The following is a 24,199-nucleotide window of genomic DNA, read 5'->3' on the forward strand; positions in this document are numbered from 1 at the left end:
TGCCAGTAAACCGGCAATCCAGGATAGCAACCTCACATCTGCCGAGCTACCTCGGTGGACAAGAGAAAGGGCGGCCGGAAATCCACCACAAAGCATACCTCCTTCGGCCACCACCCCCGGAATCTGAAAGGTGGCTTCCAGAGATACACCTGTCGCCTGAGAGACACCCAAAGCCACCCTCCGGGATACCGGAGAGGGATCGGGACATCCCCAGGCAATCCAGATTCCACTGCAAACTACGCCACCACCAAGAACCTCAACGGAATGGGATGGACCCCGGTACCCTTTCCCCTACCTAGGAACTAGCATGCCTGTGGAGAAAAAAAAAAAAAAAAAAAAAAAAAAAAAACCAACGGCCAAAAAGGAAGGGCAAAAGGGAGGGGTGGGGAGGAGGAGGAGGAAAGGAAAAAGGGGAGGATGGGATAGGGAATGGGGGATTGGGGGGTAATTAGGTTTGGTCTGAGGAAGGAGTCCAGCAGGTCTAATTCCTCAGACCAAGAGCCTCTTCACCACACCAAGGAGCCCCCCTTGAAGAGGACAAAGACATTGAGAATCCTCTGTATTGTGATTATTATTATGTTATTACTGGGTATATTATTATTATACACAATACGAAAGGTCCCAAACGTGTTCGTAAGTTGAAGATTTCCAGTACATGTATTATGAACATAAACCATACCCCCGGCCGGGATTGAACCCGCGGTCATAGAGTCTCAAAACTCCAGCCCGTCGCGTTAGCCACTCATAGAGTCTCAAAACTCCAGCCCGTCGCGTCGCGACGGGCTGGAGTTTTGAGACTCTATGACCGCGGGTTCAATCCCGGCCGGGGGTATGGTTTATTTGCAATCGTGTCATTACGATTTCTCGAGTCATTATGAACATTATGTATGGTATAGGAGGTAGGTTACTAAAAGCAGTGAAGAGTTTTTACGAGGATAGTGAGGCTCAAGTTAGAGTAGGTAGGAAAGAGGGAGATTATTTCCCAGTAAAAGTAGGCCTTAGACAAGGATGTGTGATGTCACCAGGGCCGGATTACCACATAGGCAAACTAGGCATTTGCCTAGGGCCCCGCGCATCCAAGACTGCGCACATGGTGCAAGTGCAAAGGGGTCCCTACCTAAAAAGTTCAAGTGTTTGGAGAATAAAATTGATTTTTAAAAATTAATCAAAACAAAAATAATGAAATAAAATAAAATAAAAATAAATAAACCTAACCATAGATGGCAACACTCAACACGCCTTTGTTTACATCAGAACAGCTGTGTTTTCCCGCTAATGGGCGAGTATGGGAGATTCCTCTCCAATTTTCTGACAGCTACATACTTCGTCATTCTGGATTCACTGATTACAGAATTTGTGAAAAGAAAAGAAATCTACCAGAATCTCAATGACAAGTTTGGATTTCTGTTCAAAATTACTACTATGCCAGATGCAGAATTGAGAGAAGCTGTATTAAAGTTGCAACAACACCTTTCAGCAGATGTTCAGGACACATTTGTTGAAGAAATAGTTTATTTTTCTGGGTATATGAATCAGATTAAAGCTCCACCTGAAAAATGTGCGCCCTCAGCTGCTTTGAAACATTTAAGAAATGCAGGTATCTCAGAAACCTTCCCTAATGTTGACAGAGTGTATCGCCTTTACCTAACACTTCCAGCTACTAACTGTGAAGGAGAACGTCCATTTTCTGTTTTGAAAAGAGTGAAAAACCAGCTCCGTTCAACAATGAGCCAAGACAAATTGTGTAACCTAGCCTTGTTGACCATTGAGTCTGATCTAACAAGAAATATTGATTTTCAGAATATAATTGATGATTTTGCCAATATGAAATCCAGAAAAAAGTTTATTTAAGAAGTGCCTGTGAATATAAACAATTCTTTACTTTCTTGAGTTTATATGATTTGATAGTGTTATGCATGATGCAATGATAACAATAATGGTCAGTGATTTATAAAGGGAATAATAGTGCTGTAGTGGTTATGCTGAATATAATAGGTACATGATGTCACTACTTTAATAGCCTAATCTAGTAATACTATGCTGTCTTAAGTTTATTCTCTTTAAAATGCATGATTTAACAAGATAGTTATAATGGCTGTTGGTAAATGGTTTTGGTTGTCTTGATGTACTTTCCCTATTAAATTTAATCTAAATAGCCAGAATGTATTTAATTAGACCTTAAACAGGCTCACACCGACCCCCCCCCCCCCACCCCCAAGCTGGAAGGGGTCGCTTCACTTACCCGTAACTCAAAGGGGCCCCGCCAATCTGAATATCCTAGGGCCCGGAGACTTCTTAATCCGGCCCTGGATGTCATCATGGTTGTTCAATATATTTATAGATGGGGTTGTAAGAGAAGTAAATGCGAGGGTCTTGGCAAGAGGTGTGGAGTTAAAAGATAAAGAATCACACAAAGTGGGAGTTGTCACAGTTGCTCTTTGCTGATGACACTGTGCTCTTGGGTGATTCTGAAGTGAAGTTGCAGAGGTTGGTGGATGAATTTGGTAGGGTATGTAAAAGAAGAAAATTGAAAGTGAATACAGGAAAGAGTAAGGTTATGAGGATAACAAAAAGATTAGGTGATGAAAGATTGGATATCAGATTGGAGGGAGAGAGTATGGAGGAGGTAAATGTATTCAGATATTTGGGAGTGGACATGTCAGCGGATGGGTCTATGAAAGATGAGGTGAATCATAGAATTGATGAGGGGAAAAGGGTGAGCGGTGCACTTAGGAATCTGTGGAGACAAAGAACTTTGTCCTTGGAAGCAAAGAGGGGAATGTATGAGAGTATAGTTTTACCAACGCTCTTGTATGGGTGTGAAGCATGGGTGATGAATGTTGCAGCGAGGAGAAGGCTGGAGACAGTGGAGATGTCATGTCTGAGGGCAATGTGTGGTGTGAATATAATGCAGAAAATTCGTAGTTTGGAAGTTAGGAGGAGGTGCAGGATTGCCAAAACTGTTGTCCAGAGGGCTGAAGAGGGGTTGTTGAGGTGATTCGGACATGTAGAGAGAATGGAGCGAAACAGAATGACTCGAGAGTGTATCAGTCTGTAGTGGAAGGAAGGCGGGGTAGGGGTCGGCCTAGGAAAGGTTGGAGGGAGGGGGTAAAGGAGGTTTTGTGTGCAAGGGGCTTGGACTTCCAGCGGGCATGCATGAGCATGTTTGATAGGAGTGAATGGAGACAAGTGGTTTTTAATACTTGATGTGCTGTTGGAGTGTGAGCAAAGTAACATTTATGAAGGGATTCAGGGAAACTGGCAGGCCGGACTTGAATCCTAGAGATGCGAAGTACAGTGCCTGCACTCTGAAGGAGGGGTGTTAATGTTGCAGTTTAAAAACTGTAGTGTAAAGCACCCTTCTGGCAAGACAGTGATGAGTGAATGATGGTGAAAGTTTTTCTTTTTTGGGCCACCCTGCCTTGGTGGGAATCGGCCAGTGTGTTAATAAAAAATAATAATAACACAATTCAGGAGGTCTTCAATGTGTTTGTAAGTCAAGGATTTACTGAACACATATATATATATTATCCCATCGACGAGTGTCACAAGAGATGCCTCAGCGGGAGGAAGCCGGTGTGTTCAAAGAAAATCTTGTATGTTCTGCAGGTTTCCATCATTTTTTTGCAAATTCGTTATTATGCACTGCCCCATTTCTCTCAGCAATTCTCTATCTGCAATATACATTCACTATGTGATTGGTGCAGTTCACAAAGAGTACTGTAAAGTCTTATTATGTGGAATTAAGTGTTGATGTCTGGCTTAGTACAGCTGCCATGGTGTACAACACATGAACTGCAGAAAGTGAGAGACACCCGTACAAACGTAGATCTACGTTTATGTGCGTAGCGCTCCGACCTTTATTTTCTCCATTTGAAAGCACATAAAAAACTGTAGATCTACGTTCAGAGCGCTACGCATGTAAACGTAGATCTACGTTTGGACAGTTTAAGGGTTAATGAGAAAGTAGAAATTGCATGGTGCATAAGTACAGTGCCTGCACTCTGAAGGAGGACTAAAGGTGTAGGAAAACTCTCAAAACCAATCAAGAGTATATTAAAGGTATAAAAGAGGGGCAGGAAATGTTGCAGTTCAGGGGGATCATTTTAACTATGGTCTCATACTTAAAAATCAAGAACCATCAGAAAGAAGTTAATACGACACCATACACACCAATATCACTTTATAGAACTGCTAGTGACACAAGGGTACCACAAACATTCTCCTGTCCTGCCAAACACATCAATATACAGATGCTTCTTGCCATGTTGGCTGGCAAGACTTGCTGACAAATACATAAAAAACACTATATGGAGAGCAAAACTTTATTGGAAGGTGATTTTTCAATAAAGTTCAAATGTAAAACATCGTGTGAATAAAGGATCATTCTGCACATGCAACTGTGTTGCATTTCCAAAAGTTTGCAGCCAATGTAATTCCTTCCTCCTCATATAGTTACATTCTCAAAACGTGTGAAGTTTTAGTTCGTAAAACTTACTTTGTATCTATATATTAAAAACTATACGGTACCATGTCACTATTATGTTTATAAACTGATGCCATTTATAAGTATAATAAGTATAAGTATAGTATTAGCTATTAATAAAATCTGGTAACATTTGATACCATTGAACTGATGACCAAATTTATAATTCTTCTTCTTTCAACAAATCGGCTGTATCCCACTGAGGCAGGGTGGCCCAAAAAGAAAAACAGAAGTTTCTCTTTTTAAATTTAGTAATTTATACAGGAGAAGGGGTTTCTAGCCCCTTGCTCCTGGCATTTTAGTTGCCTCTTACAACACGCATGGCATACGGAGGAAAAATTCTGTTCCACTTCCCCATGGAGATAAAAGGAAAGAAACAAGAACAAGAAATAGAACTAGAAAGAAAATAGAAGAAAAACCAGAGGGGTGTGTATATATATGCTTGTACATGTATGTGTAGTGTGACCTAAGTGTAAGTAGAAGTAGCAAGACGTACCTGAAATCTTGCATGTTTATGAGACAGACAAAAGACACCAGCAATCCTACCACCATGTAAAACAATTACAGGCTTTCGTTTTACACTCATTTATAATTATGACTTAAATTATTCAGGTGAATCACTAAACCCATGTGGGTCATTCGAGACGTGACAGAGCCTTGATTCTCTGTCCGCCGAGTGCAAGACAGACACACTTCCTATGTGCACTTGCTGTGCTAAGATGTGACCAGGAAGTCCATCTCGCTGTGTAAGAAGTGACCAAGAAGTCCACCAGGTTACGAGTGCAGCTCACAAAGTCATGTCCATCTCCAGCTCCTCCATGATCTGGTCAGTAAAGTCAGTTGGGTTTTTCTTGTACTGGAAGGCAGCATCAATAGCATCCTTGAACAACTGTTGAAAACAAGGCTATCAGAATCAGTATATTCATACAAAAGAAAAAAAATAGCATAAGTGACAATAATTATAAAACCATGTACAGGAGGGCTCCACTTATACAGTAGATTAGGTTCCAGGCTACTGCTGTACAGGAGGGCCCCACTTATACAACAGGTTAAGTTCTGGGCTACTGTTATACAGGAGGGCCCCACTTATACAACAGGTTAAGTTCTGGGCTACTGTTATACAGGAGGGCCCCACTTATACAACAGGTTAAGTTCTGGGCTACTGTTATACAGGAGGGCCCCACTTATACAACAGGTTAAGTTCTGGGCTACTGCTGTACAGGAGGGCCCCACTTATACAACAGGTTAAGTTCTGGGCTACTACTGTACAGGAGAGCCCCACTTATACAACAGGTTAAGTTCTGGGCTACTACTGTACAGGAGAGCCCCACTTATACAACAGGTTAAGTTCTGGGCTACTACTGTACAGGAGAGCCCCACTTATACAACAGGTTAAGTTCTGGGCTACTACTGTACAGGAGAGCCCCACTTATACAACAGGTTAAGTTCTGGGCTACTACTGTACAGGAGAGCCCCACTTATACAACAGGTTAAGTTCTGGGCTACTACTGTACAGGAGAGCCCCACTTATACAACAGGTTAAGTTCTGGGCTACTACTGTACAGGAGAGCCCCACTTATACAACAGGTTAAGTTCTGGGCTACTACTGTACAGGAGAGCCCCACTTATACAACAGGTTAAGTTCTGGGCTACTACTGTACAGGAGAGCCCCACTTATACAACAGGTTAAGTTCTGGGCTACTACTGTACAGGAGAGCCCCACTTATACAACAGGTTAAGTTCTGGGCTACTACTGTACAGGAGGGCCCCACTTATACAACAGGTTAAGTTCTGGGCTACTGCTGTACAGGAGAGCCCCACTTATACAACAGGTTAAGTTCTGGGCTACTGCTGTACAGGAGAGCCCCACTTATACAACAGGTTAAGTTCTGGGCTACTGCTGTACAGGAGAGCCCCACTTATACAACAGGTTAAGTTCTGGGCTACTGTTGTACAGGAGAGCCCCACTTATACAACAGGTTAAGTTCTGGGCTACTGCTGTACAGGAGAGCCCCACTTATACAGCAAGTTAGGTTCCAAGCTACTACTGTAAGGCAAAAATTGCTGTAAAATGAAACATAGCCTTTTTTTTCACTTTCAAATGCATGTAAAAGCCTGATAACACACTTGCACTATCATGTATTAAGTGAGCAATAGAGCTAGGTCTAAAAACTATGTATACAGTACACACATTACTTGAAATATTTTCATCCATTAGCTTATGGTAAGTGGTGAATATATTTATTGTAGGAAGTCTGAATATATGAAGAATGGGTATAACTGAAAACCGCTGCATTAGTGAAATGCCATAAAGCAAAATGTTGTAAAGAGAGGCCCTCCTATATAGTGATTAGATAGCTAACCATAAGCTATAGATACATAAACTTGGAGATGGAAAGTACCGTGCCTGCACTCTAAAGGAGGGGTAGGGATACATGCAGTTTTGAACCACATATATCTCACTTTTTGGGTCACCCTATCTCGGTGGGAGATGGCCAATTTGTTAAAAAAAAAAAAAAAAAAAATGTATCATATTACTGATGCTACACAGCCTACTGGGCAGGCAAAATATTTTGGCAACACATACCCCTGAAGGGAGGTTCCTTAACGCTGGTGAGAGGCTCTTGATCTAGGGAACTGGATCCGTCCTCCAGTTCCCTGAATCGAGTGTAACTTCTATCCCCCCCTACATGCACTGTATAATCCTATGGGTTTAGTGCTCCCCCATGATTATAATAATGGCAACACATACCAAAGTATTACACATGTCTTATTCAACAAATCAAATACAGTACGCCCTCGACTTACAAACACACTGGGGGCTTCCTGAATTATGTATTATATAATATTACCTACGTAGTAGGTTGGTAGACAGCAACTGCACAGGGAGGTACTACCCTTCTGCCAATTGAGCGTAAAACGGAAACCTGTAATTGTTTTACATGATGGTAGGATTGCTGGTGTCTTTTTCTGTCTCATAAACATGCAAGATTTCACGTACGTCTTGCTACTTCTTACACTTAGGTCACACTACACATACATGTACAAGCGTATATATACATACCCCTCTGGGTTTTCTTCTATTTTCTTTCTAGTTCTTGTTCTTGTTTATTTCCTCTTATCTCCATGGGGAAGTGGAACAGAATTCTTCCTCCGTAGGCCATGCGTGTTGTAAGAGGCGACTAAAATGCCGGGAGCAAGGGGCTAGTAACCCCTTCTCCTGTATATATTACTAAATTTGAAAGGAGTAACTTTGGTTTTTTTCTTTTGGGCCACCCCGCCTCAGTGGGATACGGCCGGTGTGTTGAAAGAAAGAAAGAATATATATATATATACACACCTCTCTGGGTTTTCTTCTATTTTCTTACTAGTTCTTGTTCTTGTTTATTTCTTGTTATCTCCATGGGGAAGTGGATCAGAATTCTTCCTCCGTAAGCCACTAAAATGCTGGGAGCAAGGGGCTAGTAACCCCTTCTGTATATATTACTAAATGTAAAAGGAGAAACTTTCATTTTTTCTTTTGGGCCACCCCATCTCAGTGGGATACGGCCGATGTGTTGAAAGAAAGAATAATATTATACACAATACAGAAGATTCTGAACATGTTTATAAGTTAAGGACTTACTGTACATCCCTACATCACACACAAACACAGAGACCTGAACCCACCTTCACAACATTGGTGCCGTTGGATGCTGACACATAGTACATGGGGATGTTGTTCTTCTCTGGAAAAGCAAAGGCCTTCCCAGCAATATCTTCATTTTCTGAAATACAAGATCACTTGGGTTACTCTGAATACCTAACTACTGGAGGTATTTACTGCAAGATCCATAAGACCATTCTTATATGACTAAGAACTTAATTCTAATTCTGGAAATAGCCAAAACATTTTTGGCCATAAAATTAAAAATTAATGATCACCATTTGTCAACTTTCATTTCATTCTTTGATCAATAAATTTCAGTTATCCCTTTGATCAATAAATTTAGCATAGTAACAAATCAGTAAAGTCACATGAAAAGAAGTTTATTGGGTACTGCACATCAGTTAATAATGGCATACACCAATCACAAAAAAAGGTAAAAAAAAAAAAAAATCCCATGAGAGAAAGACTACTTAACAGTAACTTTAGTAAAGTTGTTATCATTCTAGATTAAGTCTTTTAATAATTAATACTATTATATAGGCTAGATTAAGTCTCTTAATAATTAAACACTATTGTACAGGTGCTCCACTTCGTACGATGGAGTTACGTTCTGTAGAAAAACCCATTGTAAGTTGAAAATACTCTAAGTCGAAAATGAATGTATGATAAATAAGTATATAAATAACTGTCACTGACTAGATAAATAAATAAATAATTACTGTAAGTAAATGCCAGTAGTGAAAATTAAATAAATGAATACAGGTTTATTCAGTCAATAAATGTGCAGTACTGTACTGTACAGCATCGCTATCGCACCATCGTAAAGTCCAAATATCGTAAATCAAACCAATGTAAAGCGAGGAGCATGTGTATAGGCTAGGTTAAGTCTTTTAATAATTAATATTATTTTTTTTAAAACATCGGCCATTTCCCATCAAGGCAGGGTGGCGCGAAAAAGAAAACCTTTCATAATCATTCACTCCATCACTGTCTTGCCAGAGGTGTGCTTACACTACAGTTATAAAACTGCAGCATTAGCACCCCTCCTTCAAAGTGCAGACACTGTACTTCCCATCTCCAGGAATCAAGTCCAGCCTGCCAGTTTCCCTGAATCCCTTCATAAATGTTACCTTGCTTACACTCCAACAGCATGTCAAGTCCTAAAAACCATCTGTCTTCATTTGCTCCTATCTAACATGCTCACGCACGCTTGCTGGAGGTTCAAGCCCCTCACACACAAAACCTCCTTTATCCCCTGCCTCCAACCTTTCCTAGGCCAACCTCTACCCCGTCTTCCCTTTGCTACAGATTTATACACTCTCGAAGTCATTCTATTTCATTCCATCATCTCTATAGGCTAGATTAAGTCTTAAAAATTAACAATACAGTGGACCCTCAACCAGCGATATTAATCCATTCCTGAGAGCTCATCGTTAATCGAAATAATCGTTAGTCAAGTTAATTTTCCCCATAAGAAATAATGGAAATCAAATTAATGGGTGCAAGACACCCCAAAGTATGAAAAAAAAATTTTACCACATGAAATATTAATTTTAATACACACAAACTGAATTAGACATGCACAGTTACATGACACTTACCTTTATTGAAGATCTGGTGATGATTGATGGGATGGGAGGAGGGGAGACCGTTGATCTTGTTAGTGTTTAGAAGGTAAATCCCCTTCCATTAGCACTTGAGGTAGCAAGTCTTTTTCTGGGGTTACTTCCCTTGTTCTTTTAATGCCACTAGGACCAGCTTCAGAGTCACTGGACTTCTGTCGCACAACATATCTGTCCATAGAGGCCTGTACCTCTCATTCCTTTATCCTAAAGTGTTTCACAACATTGTCAGTGTAATAGTCACCAGCACGGCTTGCAATAGCTGTGCGAGGCTCATTTTCATCAAAAAAGGTTTGCACTTTAAGCCACATTGCACACATTTCCTTAATCTTTGAAGTAGGCAACTTCTTCAATTTCTCTCTCCCCTCCTCCGAAGCAGTTTCCTCAGGTGTGGCCTCTTACTATTGAAGATGATCTAGCAGCTCATCAGTGGTTTGTTCTTCATTGTCCTCCTCTACCAACTCTTCCACATCCTCCCCACTAGCCTCACCAATATGAGCACTAGTTCCAGGCATTTTTTCCTGTTCACCTGGGTGTTAGTCAACTGTTGTGGGTCGCATCCTGGGGGACAAGATTAAGGACCCCCAATGGAAATAAGTTAGTCAGTCCTCGATGATGCACTGACTTTCTTGGGTTATCCTGGGTGGCTAACCCTCCGGGGTTAATTGTTTCTCGGTAATTGTTTCACGTTAAGCCACACCAACAACACTCTCTTCACATCTTCGAGTAATACAGCTGATGGTGGTGCAGCAACAACAGCAGCTGACTGTGGTGCAGCAGCAGCTGCACCTTTGGCAAGAACAGCTTCCTTGATTGCCGTTTTCTTACCCACAATAGTAGCAATGGTTGCTTGGGGTTTATTATACAACCTGACCAGCTCAGAGACACACACTCCACTTTCATACTTAGCAATGATCTCTTTCTTCATCTCCATAGTAATTCTCACCGTGGCTAACACGACGGGCTGGAGTTTTGAGACTCTCTGACCGCGGGTTCAATCCCGCCCAGGGTATGGTTTCTCACCCTTTTTGCTGTAGGGTTGGCACTAGAAGCTTTCTTGGGGCCCATGGTGACTTATTTTGCAGGTGCAATCACTACAAAGGCTGTGATAATATGAAATGTTCTAGTTGTATGTTTGGAAGCGACCACGGTGGCTGGCTAGCTTGTAAACACTGGCACCCACGGGACAAGTGAAGTGCGCTCAGGCCAAAGTGGACGCGTCTCGTATGGACCGAATAGTGCTGGTCGGGTTTTTAAGCGCTAGTTGAGGCAAAATTTTTGCGTTAAAATGTATCGCTAGTCAGATTTATCGTTAATCGATGCCATCGCTGGTTAAGGGTCCACTGTATTAATAATATTATACGTATTATTAGTTTCATATGTTCTTTTACCTATAATGTGCAGAATTGTTTGGTTTCTATTATTTTTTTTGTTCAGTGTGAATATGAGCTTTATTTAAAAAAAAAAAAAATTATTATTTTTCATTAAATTACAAACCTAAAATGGTTTAAGATGAAATTAGTAAATTATTAAAAGATTATTGATTATTAAAAGACTTAACCTAGCTTGATAGTAGTGTTAATCATTAAAAGACTTAACCAGGCCTATTTTTTTTTTTTTTTTTTATTATCACACTGGCCGATTCCCAACAAGGCAGGGTGGCCCAAAAAAAGAAAAACTTCCACCATCACTCACTCCATCACTGTCCTGCCAGAAGGGTGCTTTACACTACAGTTGCAGTTTAAAAACTGTAGTGTAAAGCACCCTTCTGGCAGGACAGTGATGGAGTGAGTGATGGTGGAAGCTTTTCTTTTTTGGGCCACCCTGCCTTGGTGGGAATTGGCCAGTGTGATGATAAAAAAAAAATAGGCCTGGTTAAGTTTTTTAATGATTAACACTACTATCAAGCTAGGTTAAGTCTTTTAATAATCAATAATCTTTTAATAATTTACTAATTTCATCTTAAACCATTTTAGGTTTGTAATTTAATGAAAAATCATTTTTTTTTTTAAATAAAGTTCGTATTCACACTGAACAAAAAAAAATAATAGAAACCAAACAATTCTGCACATTATAGGTAAAAGAACATATGAAACTAATGCGATAATTTATTGTGGCAATGTTTTACTTGACAAAACTCCTGGAGAGCAAAACATTGCCACAATAAAATGTTGCATAAGTCGCACTTGACCTTTTACCTAAAAGATTATCGTTAATGCTACCAACATTATTACAATTTCGTACATACCATCTATTTTATTGACGGCACAGAAGCAAGGGATCTCCGGTCTATTTTGCCGCAACTCCTTATACCAGTTCGGCAAGTTCTTATAGGTTACTTTGCGAGTACCGTCAAATACCAGGATGGCAGCGTGAGCCTGAAAAGTAAAAATCCCATTTACTCACAATAGCCAGGCAAGCCAACAAATAAAGAAGCATTCTTTACCTAATAGTAATAACAAATCTTTATTTCTACAAGAACATGATATAACTTATACTGTACAGACCAAAGCTGACATGAATGACATACTAGGTAGAAAGCTCCTTGTTATGCAGAGCATTTCAGGCAAATTGGGTTAATTTTGCCCCAGGATATGATCTATACCAGTCGGCTAACACCCAGGTACCTATTTACTGCTAAGTGAATAAGGATAGCAGGTTTCTTAAGGAAACACACTCCAATGTCTCAGCCCGTACCGGGGATCAAGCCACTGGCGTCAATGTATGAGCTGAGGGCGCTACATCAAACATTTCATTTATAAAAACAACTAAACTGCCGGGAGCAAGGGGCTAGTAGCCCTTTCTCCTATATAAATTACTACAGGTCACCCTGCCTCGGTGGGAGACGGCAGGTACATTAAAAAAAAAAATGCTTATAAATTGGATGACACTAGTCAGGAAATCAATGATGGAGATGACATTAACTCTGCAGAGGAAAGTACTACTTCACAAGTTTCAATGAACTTATAAGAAATTATTATATCCATATGGAAGTGGTAAATCTATAAATCAAGTTCCTGAATTAAATGTCATCTAGTGTACAAAATAATACCCATCATGTCAGCTAATATAAAAGATAGTACCTAAAAATTTACTAGACTATAACCCAACTAATTACTTTTTATAATCACATATAATATGTCCTTGTAGTATATCCCAGGTACGGGTGGAAACATTAGGGCGTGTTTCCTGAAGACACCTGCTGTCCCTGTTCACCTAGCAATAAGCAGGTACCTGGGTGTTAGCCGACTGGTGTGGGGTTGCATCCTGGGGACAAAATTAACCTAGTTTGCCCAAAATGCTTTGCATAACTATGGGATTTCATCATTTACTCAAGTGTCGCCCATTTGTGTACAGCCTCTCCTCACTTAGTGACATACTCGTTTACCCTCGACTCGGACTTACAATGGGCTCTGACCAGTATGCATACCTAAATAATATATATTAGAGTTAATTTCCTCTATTCTGTTTATTACAATATACAGTACACTGCTGTATAAACATTTAAAAATATACCATAAATGTTATAAATGGTGCAAAGGTGACATTAAAACAATATCAAAGATGGTTGACACAAACCCAGTACCATTATAGTATGCTTCTCTCTTAACGGTGAATTTGTTTACCGACATGGTCTTAGGAACAGAACTCCGCTGTTAAGTGAGGGGAGGCTGTATATGTAATGTATCATGCTGAGATAAACCTGTACAGTATTGTATACAGCACCTGGGGAATGGGAGGTAATCAGGATTAATTTGAGGAAGGGAAAGGTACTTCCAATTCCTCAGAGCAAAAGCCTTTTGCCAGCATCAAAGCACTTCTCTCGAGTGAAAAAAATACAGTGGACCCCCGGTTAACGAACTTTTTTCATTCCAGTAGTATGTTCAGGTGCCAGTACTGACCGAATTTTTTCCCATAAGGAATATTGTGAAGTAGATTAGTCCATTTCAGACCCCCAAACATACACGTACAAACGCACTTACATAAATACACTTACATAATTGGTCGCATTTGGAGGTGATCGTTAAGCGGGGGTCCACTGTAATATGTTTGCAGTAAAATCTTTTCACTACCTATCAGCTAAGACAGACAGTCCTTGATGAAACACTTGATTTTCTTGGGTTATCCTGGGTGACTAACCCTCTAGACTAGGGTCAAAAATCCCAAGAAACTCTTAACCCCATCATCCATCCACCTCTCTTGAAGGGTAAACCATAAGAAAATCTTTTATTTTCAGCAACAGTACATGTATTTATAAATATAAATTGTTATGCCTGAGTTTTTAGTTGAGAAAGAGGAAATACAGCCTGTCCTCACTATGCTCCTCACTTAGCAACAAATTCGTCGATAAATGACGAGCATACTATAATGGTACTGGGTTTGTGTTACCTATCTTTGATATTGTTTTAATGTCACCTTTGTACCATTTATAACATTTATGGTATATTTTTAAATGTTTATACAGTAGTGTACTGTATATGGTAATAAAAAGAATAAAGGAAATCAGCTCTAATATACATCATTTAGGTATGCATACTGGTCAGAGAGCCCGTCATAAGTCTGAGTCGTCGGTAAATGAGTATGTCGCTAAGTGAGGAGAGGCTGTAGTAATAATAGCAGAGCAAGTGAAGTTCATACATACCTGGTGATAGTATGATGGATGCATTGTCTGAAACCTCTCTTGTCCTGCTGTATCCCAAAAATCTGTAAGAATTATGTATATCATATTTATTGAAAAACTAGTATTGGCTACACATTAAAAGTTCCTAGGCAAGCTAGAGGCATCTGTAAAGACGACAGTGTGAATGATGGTGAAAGTGTTTTTTTGGGTTCACCCAGCCTCAGTGAGAGATGGCCATCGTGTTGAAAGAAAGACCAGTGTTTTAACTCAAGAACAAGTGGCTTAAACCCAGAACACTGATTCTGTAAGGTTCTAAGTTATGCCAAGTTTCAAAGACCAGAAAAACATTAAAGGCCAAAGTACATAATACACTGCCAGAGTACAGGTGCTCCTCAATTTAGGATATTTCAGCTTTATGATGATGCAAAAGCAATTACAGTGGACCCCCGAATTACGCTGTCGTCGGATTTCGTAATATTCGGAATAGGTAACGTTTTTTTCGTCAAAATATTGGTTCGGTGATCGTCACTGAACTCGGCATTAGTCATTTGTCCCGAATGTGTCCGCGTGGTCTGAACGGCCCGACACACCATTTACAGACAGTGTGCCATTGGTTATCAGCCAGTGAGGATGATCCCATGTGTTCATACGATACATTTTGTACTATTCCATTCTTTTTAGTGCTTGTAACTGCTAAATAAGCCATCATGGGCCCAAAGAAAGCTTCTAGTGCCAGCCCTTTGGTAAAGAGGATGAGAAACACTATGGAATTCAAGTAAGACATTATTGCAAAATACGAAAGTGGAGTGCGCGTCGCCAAGCTGGCCAGGTTGTATAACAAACTCCATACAACCATCGCAGTCAAGAGAAAGAAAGCTGGTCAGGTCAAGGAAGCTGTTGTTGTGAAAGGTGCAAATATATTTACAAAACAGAGATCACAAATTCTGGAAGATGTGGAGACTTTGTTGTTGGTGTGGATCAATGAGAAACAATTATTAGAAGATAGTGTTATGCAGTCAATAATTTGTGAAAAGGCAAGGCATTTGCATGATGATTTCATAAAGAAAATGCCTGGAACTAGTACAGTGGACCCCCGGTTTACGATATTATTTCATTCCAGAAGTATGTTCACGTGCCATTACTGAACGAATTTGTTCCCATAAGAAATATTGTGAATTATAGATTAGTCCATTTCAGATCCCCAAACATACACGTACAAATGCACTTACATAAATACACTTACATAATTGGTCGCATTGGGAGCCGATCGTAAACCGGGGGTCCACTGTACTGATATTGGCGAGTTAAAGGCCAGCGAAGGCTGGTTTGAGAGATTTAAGAAGTGTAGTGACATACACAGTGTGATAAGGCATAGTGAGGCTGCCAGTTCTGGCAAAAAAGTGGCTGAAAAATATGTTCAGGAATTGAAGGGGTACATAGAGGCTGAAAAATTCAAACCCCAACAAGTGTTCAATTGTGACAAAACAGGCTTCTTTTGGAAGAAAATGCCAAAGAGGACTTACATTACTCAGGAGGAAAAGGCACTCCCAGGACACAAGCCTATGAAAGACAGGCTAACACTCATGTTTTGTAGTAATGCCAGTGGGGATTTCAAAGTGAAGCCTTTACTGGTGTATCACTCTGAAAATCCCAGTGTGTTCAAGAAAAACAGTGTTGCCAAAAAATAGTACACCTCCATCCTCTCCCCTCCTCCAGTCTCATCACTCATCAATAAGTCTTCAATAAAGGTAAGTGTCATTTCAGTATTGTTTTATTCTGCATGTCTCACTTTTTTCTGTGTAGGGAAATGTATGTTTCATGTAAAAAAAATTATTTTTTTTAATACTTTTGGGCGTCTGGAACGGATTAATTGGATTTCCATTATTTCTTATGGGGAAAATTAATTCTTAAATCGTCAGATTCGGGTTTAGTCACTCTCTCTGGAACAGATTAATTACGAAAACCGGGGGTCCACTGTACTTTGGAGGTGAAACTTAAGATAATTTCCCAGCATGAAGGCAGCAAGTCTGTAACTTGGATTCATTTATTTACTTTTCAATGCTGGTACAGTGGTACCCTGAGTTTCATACACCTCCCAACTCAAACAATTATGTAAGTGTAGTATTGTAAGTGCTTTTGTAAGCGTATTTTAGGGGGTCTGAAGCAGACTAATCTAATTTACATTATTCCTTATGGGAAAAAATTCAATCAGTAACAGCACTCGATCAGTCTTCTGGAACGAATTATGGCCGAAACTCGGGATACCACTGTACGTATTTAGTTTATGATGGGTTCGTCAGAACATAACTGTCATAAGACGAGGGCCATGTGTATTGTAAAAAGGGCAAAAAATTTTAAGACCTCTTATATCATGAGGGCCTAAGACACAGCTTAATTATCTTGTTTGTATATCCGGCCCAGTTTCTAACCCAAAACTTATAAACTTGTAGAAAATGAAGCACACACACATCATAGGTGTGGTTCATTATAACTTGAAAGTTCATAAGTCAGGGTCCTACTGTATGCCTAATGTGTAGTCTTTTATAACAATATTTTCACTGTGGTATTCTTTATATATCTGCAATCATACGATTACTGTGATTTCTTCTATAAAGTCTTATGCAATAAACTAAAAATAAAGCATATTGTATATAAATGCCAAATTTTAATGGTACTAAGGGGTGAGGTAATTACCCCCACAACCCTGTCACTGATCTGTCCCAACCTTTAACAGAATTTATAAAAAGACTCATATTAAGACTGGAAAGCCTCTAGTCTAATACATTATTCCACAAATTTTACCAACCTACTAATACATCCGTGTCATCCACCTTGGTGCGATATCTGTACAGCGTCAGTGCGAACGTTGACAGCTGCTGGTGCTGGTAGCCATCCATCAAGAAACGCTCCACAAGCCTATAATTATAATGATAAAATATAATGCATTACTGTATTTTTCTTACACTACTGTACACTATGGCATTTTTATTATTTTGGTGCAATACAGTATTTGTATAGAAACTGTGCAAACATTGATGAGAGCTGCTGATTCTGGTAGCCATCCACCAAAAATGCTCCCGCTTCACACGCTGAGGGTAGGAGCTTGATTTCCAGCAGGGGTGGAAACACTGGACGCGTTTCTTTACACTTGTTGTCCTGTTCACCCAGCAAGTAGGTACCTGGGTGTTAGTGGACTGGTGTGGGTGGCATCCTGGGGGACAAGATTGACGACCTAATGGAAATAAGACAGACAGTCCCTCAATGACGCACTGCCTTCTTGAGTTATCCTGGGTGGCTAACCCTCTGGGGTTAAAAATCCAATCAAAATCTTATCTTAATAATATAATACACTACCATACTTTTTTTAAAATTAATTTGCATGGTTGTGTAAGTGAATAAGTTAAAACATCTGGAGTTTTCCATAGCTCATATAACTTGACAATTCTATTAATTTTAAAAATCTTAAATTTTAGAGAATGTGTGGGATGAGAAACATTTACACTGTATATAAAAAGCCTTATAGGTAGTAGGTTGGTAGACAGCAACCACCCAGGGAGGTACTACCGTCCTGCCAAGTGAGTGTAAAACGAAGCCTGTGATTGTTTTACATGATGGTAGGATTGCTGATGTCTTTTGTCTGTCTCATAAATATGCAAGATTACAGGCATGTCTTGCTACTTCTACTTACACTTAGGTCACACTACACATACATGTACACATTTATTTATACACACTCATCTGAGTTTTCTTTGATTTTATCTTAATAGTTCTTGGTCTTATTAATTTTCCTTTTATATCCATGGGGAAGTGGAATAAGAATCTTTCCTCCGTAAGCCATGCGTGTTGTAAAAGTCAACTAAAATGCCGGGAACAATGGGCTAGTAACCCCTTTTCCTGTAAAGATTACTAAAAAGAATAAGAAGAAGAAAATTGTCAAAGTGGGAAGTCTGAATGTGCGTGGATGTTGTGCAGATGATAAGAAAGAGATGATTGTGGATGTTATGAATGAGAAGAAGCTGGATGTCCTGGCTTTAAGTGAAACAAAGCTGAAGGGGGTGGGAGAGTTTCAGCGGAGAGGAATAAATGGGATTAGGTCAGGGGTTTCAAATAGAGTTAGAGCTAAAGAAGGAGTAGCAATAATGTTGAAGGATAAGCTATGGCAGGAAAAGAGGGACTATAAATGTATTAATTCAAGGATTATGTGGAGTAAAATAAAGATTGGATGTGAAAAGTGGGTTATAATAAGCGTGTATGCACCTGGAGAAGAGAGAAGTGTAGAGGAGAGAGAGAGATTTTGGGAAATGTTGAGTGAATGCGTGGGGAGTTTTGAATCAAGTGTGAGAGTAATGGTGGTTGGGGATTTAAATGCTAAAGTGGGTAAAAATGTTATGGAAGGAGTAGTAGGTAAATTTGGGGTGCCAGGGGTAAATGTAAATGGGGAGCCTTTAATTGAGCTATGTGTAGAAAGAAATTTGGTAATAAGTAATACATATTTTATGAAAAAGAGGATAAATAAATATACAAGGTATGATGTAGCACGTAATGAAAGTAGTTTATTAGATTATGTATTGGTGGATAAAAGGTTGATGGGTAGGCTCCAGGATGTACATGTTTATAGAGGGGCAACTGATATATCGGATCATTATTTAGTTGTAGCTACAGTTAGAGTAAGAGGTAGATGGGAAAAGAGGAAAGTGGCAACAACAAGTAAGAGGGAGGTGAAAGTGTATAAACTAAGGGAGGAGGAAGTTCGGGTGAGATATAAGCGACTATTGGCAGAAAGGTGGGCTAGTGCAAAGATGAGTAGTGGGGGGGTTGAAGAGGGTTGGAATAGTTTTAAAAATGCAGTATTAGAATGTGGGGCAGAAGTTTGTGGTTATAGGAGGGTGGGGGCAGGAGGAAAGAGGAGTGATTGGTGGAATGATGAAGTAAAGGGTGTGATAAAAGAGAAAAAGGTAGCTTATGAGAGGTTTTTACAAAGCAGAAGTGTTATAAGAAGAGCAGAGTATATGGAGAGTAAAAGAAAGGTAAAGAGAGTGGTGAGAGAGTGCAAAAGGAGAGCAGATGATAGAGTGGGAGAGGCACTGTCAAGAAATTTTAATGAAAATAAGAAAAAATTTTGGAGTGAGTTAAACAAGTTAAGAAAGCCTAGGGAAAATATGGATTTGTCAGTTAAAAACAGAGTAGGGGAGTTAGTAGATGGGGAGATGGAGGTATTGGGTAGATGGCGAGAATATTTTGAGGAACTTTTAAATGTTAAGGAAGAAACAGAGGCAGTAATTTCATGCACTGGTCAGGGAGGTATACCATCTTTTAGGAGTGAAGAAGAGCAGAATGTAAGTGTGGGGGAGGTACGTGAGGCATTACGTAAAATGAAAGGGGGTAAAGCAGCTGGAACTGATGGGATCATGACAGAAATGTTAAAAGCAGGGGGGGATATAGTGTTGGAGTGGTTGGTACTTTTGTTTAATAAATGTATGAAAGAGGGGAAGGTACCTAGGGATTGGCAGAGAGCATGTATAGTCCCTTTATATAAAGGGAAAGGGGACAAAAGAGACTGTAAAAATTATAGAGGAATAAGCTTACTGAGTATACCAGGAAAAGTGTACGGTAGGGTTATAATTGAAAGAATTAGATGTAAGACAGAATGTAGGATTGCGGATGAACAAGGAGGTTTTAGAGTGGGTAGGGGATGTGTAGATCAGGTGTTTACATTGAAGCATATATGTGAACAGTATTTAGATAAAGATAGGGAAGTTTTTATTGCATTTATGGATTTAGAAAAGGCATATGATAGAGTGGATAGAGGAGCAATGTGGCAGATGTTGCAAGTATATGGGATAGGTGGTAAGTTATTAAATGCTGTAAAGAGTTTTTATGAGGATAGTGAGGCTCAGGTTAGGGTGTGTAGAAGAGAGGGAGACTACTTCCCGGTAAAAGTAGGTCTTAGACAGGGATGTGTAATGTCACCATGGTTGTTTAATATATTTATAGATGGGGTTGTAAAGGAAGTAAATGCTAGGGTGTTTGGGAGAGGGGTGGGATTAAATTATGGGGAATCAAATTCAAAATGGGAATTGACACAGTTACTTTTTGCTGATGATACTGTGCTTATGGGAGATTCTAAAGAAAAATTGCAAAGGTTAGTGGATGAGTTTGGGAATGTGTGTAAAGGTAGAAAGTTGAAAGTGAACATAGAAAAGAGTAAGGTGATGAGGGTGTCAAATGATTTAGATAAAGAAAAATTGGATATCAAATTGGGGAGGAGGAATATGGAAGAAGTGAATGTTTTCAGATACTTGGGAGTTGACGTGTCGGCGGATGGATTTATGAAGGATGAGGTTAATCATAGAATTGATGAGGGAAAAAAGGTGAGTGGTGCGTTGAGGTATATGTGGAGTCAAAAAACGTTATCTATGGAGGCAAAGAAGGGAATGTATGAAAGTATAGTAGTACCAACACTCTTATATGGGTGTGAAGCTTGGGTGGTAAATGCAGCAGCGAGGAGATGGTTGGAGGCAGTGGAGATGTCCTGTTTAAGGGCAATGTGTGGTGTAAATATTATGCAGAAAATTCAGAGTGTGGAAATTAGGAGAAGGTGTGGAATTAATAAAAGTATTAGTCAGAGGGCAGAAGAGGGGTTGTTGAGGTGGTTTGGTCATTTAGAGAGAATGGATCAAAGTAGAATGACATGGAAAGCATATAAATCTATAGGGGAAGGAAGGCGGGGTAGGGGTCGTCCTCAAAAGGGTTGGAGAGAGGGGGTAAAGGAGGTTTTGTGGGTAAGGGGCTTGGACTTCCAGCAAGCGTGCGTGAGCGTGTTAGATAGGAGTGAATGGAGACGAATGGTACTTGGGACCTGATGATCTGTTGGAGTGTGAGCAGGGTAATATTTAGTGAAGGGATTCAGGGAAACCGGTTATTTTCATATAGTCGGACTTGAGTCCTGGAAATGGGAAGTACAATGCCTGCACTTTAAAGGAGGGGTTTGGGATATTGGCAGTTTGGAGGGATATGTTGTGTATCTTTATATGTGTATGCTTCTAGACTGTTGTATTCTGAGCACCTCTGCAAAAACAGTGATAATGTGCGAGTGTGGTGAAAGTGTTGAATGATGATGAAAGTATTTTCTTTTTGGGGATTTTCTTTCTTTTTTGGGTCACCCTGCCTCGGTGGGAGACGGCCGACTTGTTGAAAAAAAAATAAATAAATAAAAAGCCTTACAAAATGTATGTCTAGAAATAAACTCAAAATACAACCAACCTATGTGATACATAACGTATGTAGATCTCATCTTAGTTAGCGATTTTAAGGGGCACGTAAGTTCCCCCGCCTTCTAATAACACGTTCGTTTTTCCACAATAATCTACGAACGAAGGTAGATTATAGTGGAAAAACAAAGGTAGATTATAGTGGAAAAACAAAGGTAGATTATAGTGGAAAAAAGAGCGAAGGTAGATTATAGTGGAAAAAAGAGCGAAGGGAGATTATAGTGGAAAAAAGAGCAAAGGGAGATTATAGTGGAAAAAAGAGCAAAGGGAGATTATAGTGGAAAAAAGAGCAAAGGGAGATTATAGTGGAAAAAAGAGCAAAGGGAGATTATAGTGGAAAAAAGAGCAAAGGGAGATTATAGTGGAAAAAAGAGCAAAGGGAGATTATAGTGGAAAAAAGAGCAAAGGGAGATTATAGTGGAAAAAAGAGCAAAGGGAGATTATAGTGGAAAAAAGAGCAAAGGGAGATTATAGTGGAAAAAAGAGCAAAGGGAGATTATAGTGGAAAAAAGAGCAAAGGGAGATTATAGTGGAAAAAAGAGCAAAGGGAGATTATAGTGGAAAAAAGAGCAAAGGGAGATTATAGTGGAAAAAAGAGCAAAGGGAGATTATAGTGGAAAAACAAAGGTAGATTATAGTGGAAAAACAAAGGTAGATTATAGTGGAAAAACAAAGGTAGATTATAGTGGAAAAAAGAGCGAAGGTAGATTATAGTGGAAAAAAGAGCAAAGGGAGATTATAGTGGAAAAAAGAGCAAAGGGAGATTATAGTGGAAAAAAGAGCAAAGGGAGATTATAGTGGAAAAAAGAGCAAAGGGAGATTATAGTGGAAAAAAGAGCAAAGGGAGATTATAGTGGAAAAAAGAGCAAAGGGAGATTATAGTGGAAAAAAGAGCAAAGGGAGATTATAGTGGAAAAAAGAGCAAAGGGAGATTATAGTGGAAAAAAGAGCAAAGGGAGATTATAGTGGAAAAAAGAGCAAAGGGAGATTATAGTGGAAAAAAGAGCAAAGGGAGATTATAGTGGAAAAAAGAGCAAAGGTAGATTATAGTGGAAAAAAGAGCAAAGGGAGATTATAGTGGAAAAAAGAGTGAAGGTAGATTATAGTGGAAAAAAGTGAAGGTAGATTATAGTGGAAAAAAGAGCAAAGGTAGATTATAGTGGAAAAAAGAACGTGTTATTAGAAGACGGGGAAACTTAGGTGCCTCTTAATTATGGTACGAAATATATTATAAAAAATATTTTGTAACAAAGTACTACATAAATATTTAAATATATTATAATTACATTATTATTAACATTATAGAGAATTATCCTAGGTTAAGTCATCATACATTACCAGTGCATAACATTGATTTTTTAATACATATGGGTGGAGTGTTAAACCCACATGGGCATTATCATTACTACAACCATCAGAACCGGGCACTAAACCCACAGGGGCATTATCATTACTACAACCATCAGAACCGGGCACTAAACCCACAGGGGCCCCACACATAAAAGCTGTGACTCGACCCCTGCAACCACAACCAGGCGAGCACACACTCTGGGGGAGGGGGGTTACATCACAGCGACCAGGGCTCTAAACCCACAAGGAACCCCCAAACTTCATTAAAAAAAACAAATCCAAAAAGGTTTACTAACTTAGACTTGCCAACAGCACTGTCCCCCAGACATATAACTTTAACAGCTAATTCTCCCTTGGTGGTCGTCTTATCGTAGTCTATCTTGGTGTCTTCACCCTGGGCGTCCTTCCCGCCCTCCTCCTCAGACATATTTACCTCACTTATAACGCTAAAATGGAGGAAAAATGGTGGTAAAAGTGAGTGTTTGGGGATGTGTGTGTGAGAGGTGGTGACGGCTGTAAGGTCGTTGTTGCTGTGTTATTGTATAGCAACGTCGACCTTACTGACCACGCTCACACATACCAGGGAATACTACGCTATTCTTTAATAATTTATTAAGTAATAATGATAATTATGATGGTAATAATAATAACAACAATAATAACAATATTAATAATAATAAAAAGAAGAATTATAATAACTATAATAATAAGAAAAAGAATTATAATAATAATAATAATAATAATAATAATAATAATAATAATAATAATAATAATAATAATAATAATAATAATAATAATAATAATAATAATAATAATGATAATAATTCAAGTATTATTGGTGTAAGATTATGCTGCCTTAACACTACATATTTATTAATAAAACATAAAAATAATATTTTACTTACCCCCAAAAAGTTGACAAAAGTCAAAACTTAATTAAAAAAGTTCACACAATATACAATACGCCATTTTTTGTCCACTTGTATATTTATACACAAACACAAAAGCATATACGGTTTTTATTTTCTTTAGATCCTGGTCTAAGCTGGTTGATGATTTCTGCTTTAAAATATTTAATATTAGGCAGGTTGTGCGAGTGAACCTTACTCCACCAGGGTTAGATGTGGGAATGGCGTTTTTGTTTACGTCGAGTTCTAGCTCCAGTCCCTGCCTATCAACTTGACACTTCCCAAATTCATT

General features: G+C 39.2%; 1 protein-coding gene across 1 annotated transcript; it reads right to left on the reverse strand.

Annotated features, from left to right (window-relative positions):
• Nucleotides 1–1,252: 1,252 nt before the first annotated feature.
• Nucleotides 1,253–23,574, reverse strand: LOC128687277 (rab-like protein 2A). The gene is made up of 6 exons (XM_053774645.2): nucleotides 23,296–23,574; nucleotides 17,185–17,294; nucleotides 14,400–14,461; nucleotides 12,006–12,135; nucleotides 8,156–8,253; nucleotides 1,253–5,375 (listed from the first exon to the last, which is right to left on the reverse strand). The coding sequence occupies exons 1-6, from the start codon at nucleotides 23,424–23,426 to the stop codon at nucleotides 5,274–5,276; spliced, it is 633 nt and encodes a 210-aa protein (XP_053630620.1). The 5' UTR covers nucleotides 23,427–23,574; the 3' UTR covers nucleotides 1,253–5,273.
• Between the last annotated feature and the right edge of the window lie 625 nt (nucleotides 23,575–24,199).

The sequence above is a fragment of the Cherax quadricarinatus genome, chromosome 62 (assembly GCF_038502225.1).
Source record: "Cherax quadricarinatus isolate ZL_2023a chromosome 62, ASM3850222v1, whole genome shotgun sequence".
NCBI classification, from domain to species: Eukaryota; Metazoa; Arthropoda; class Malacostraca; order Decapoda; family Parastacidae; genus Cherax; species Cherax quadricarinatus.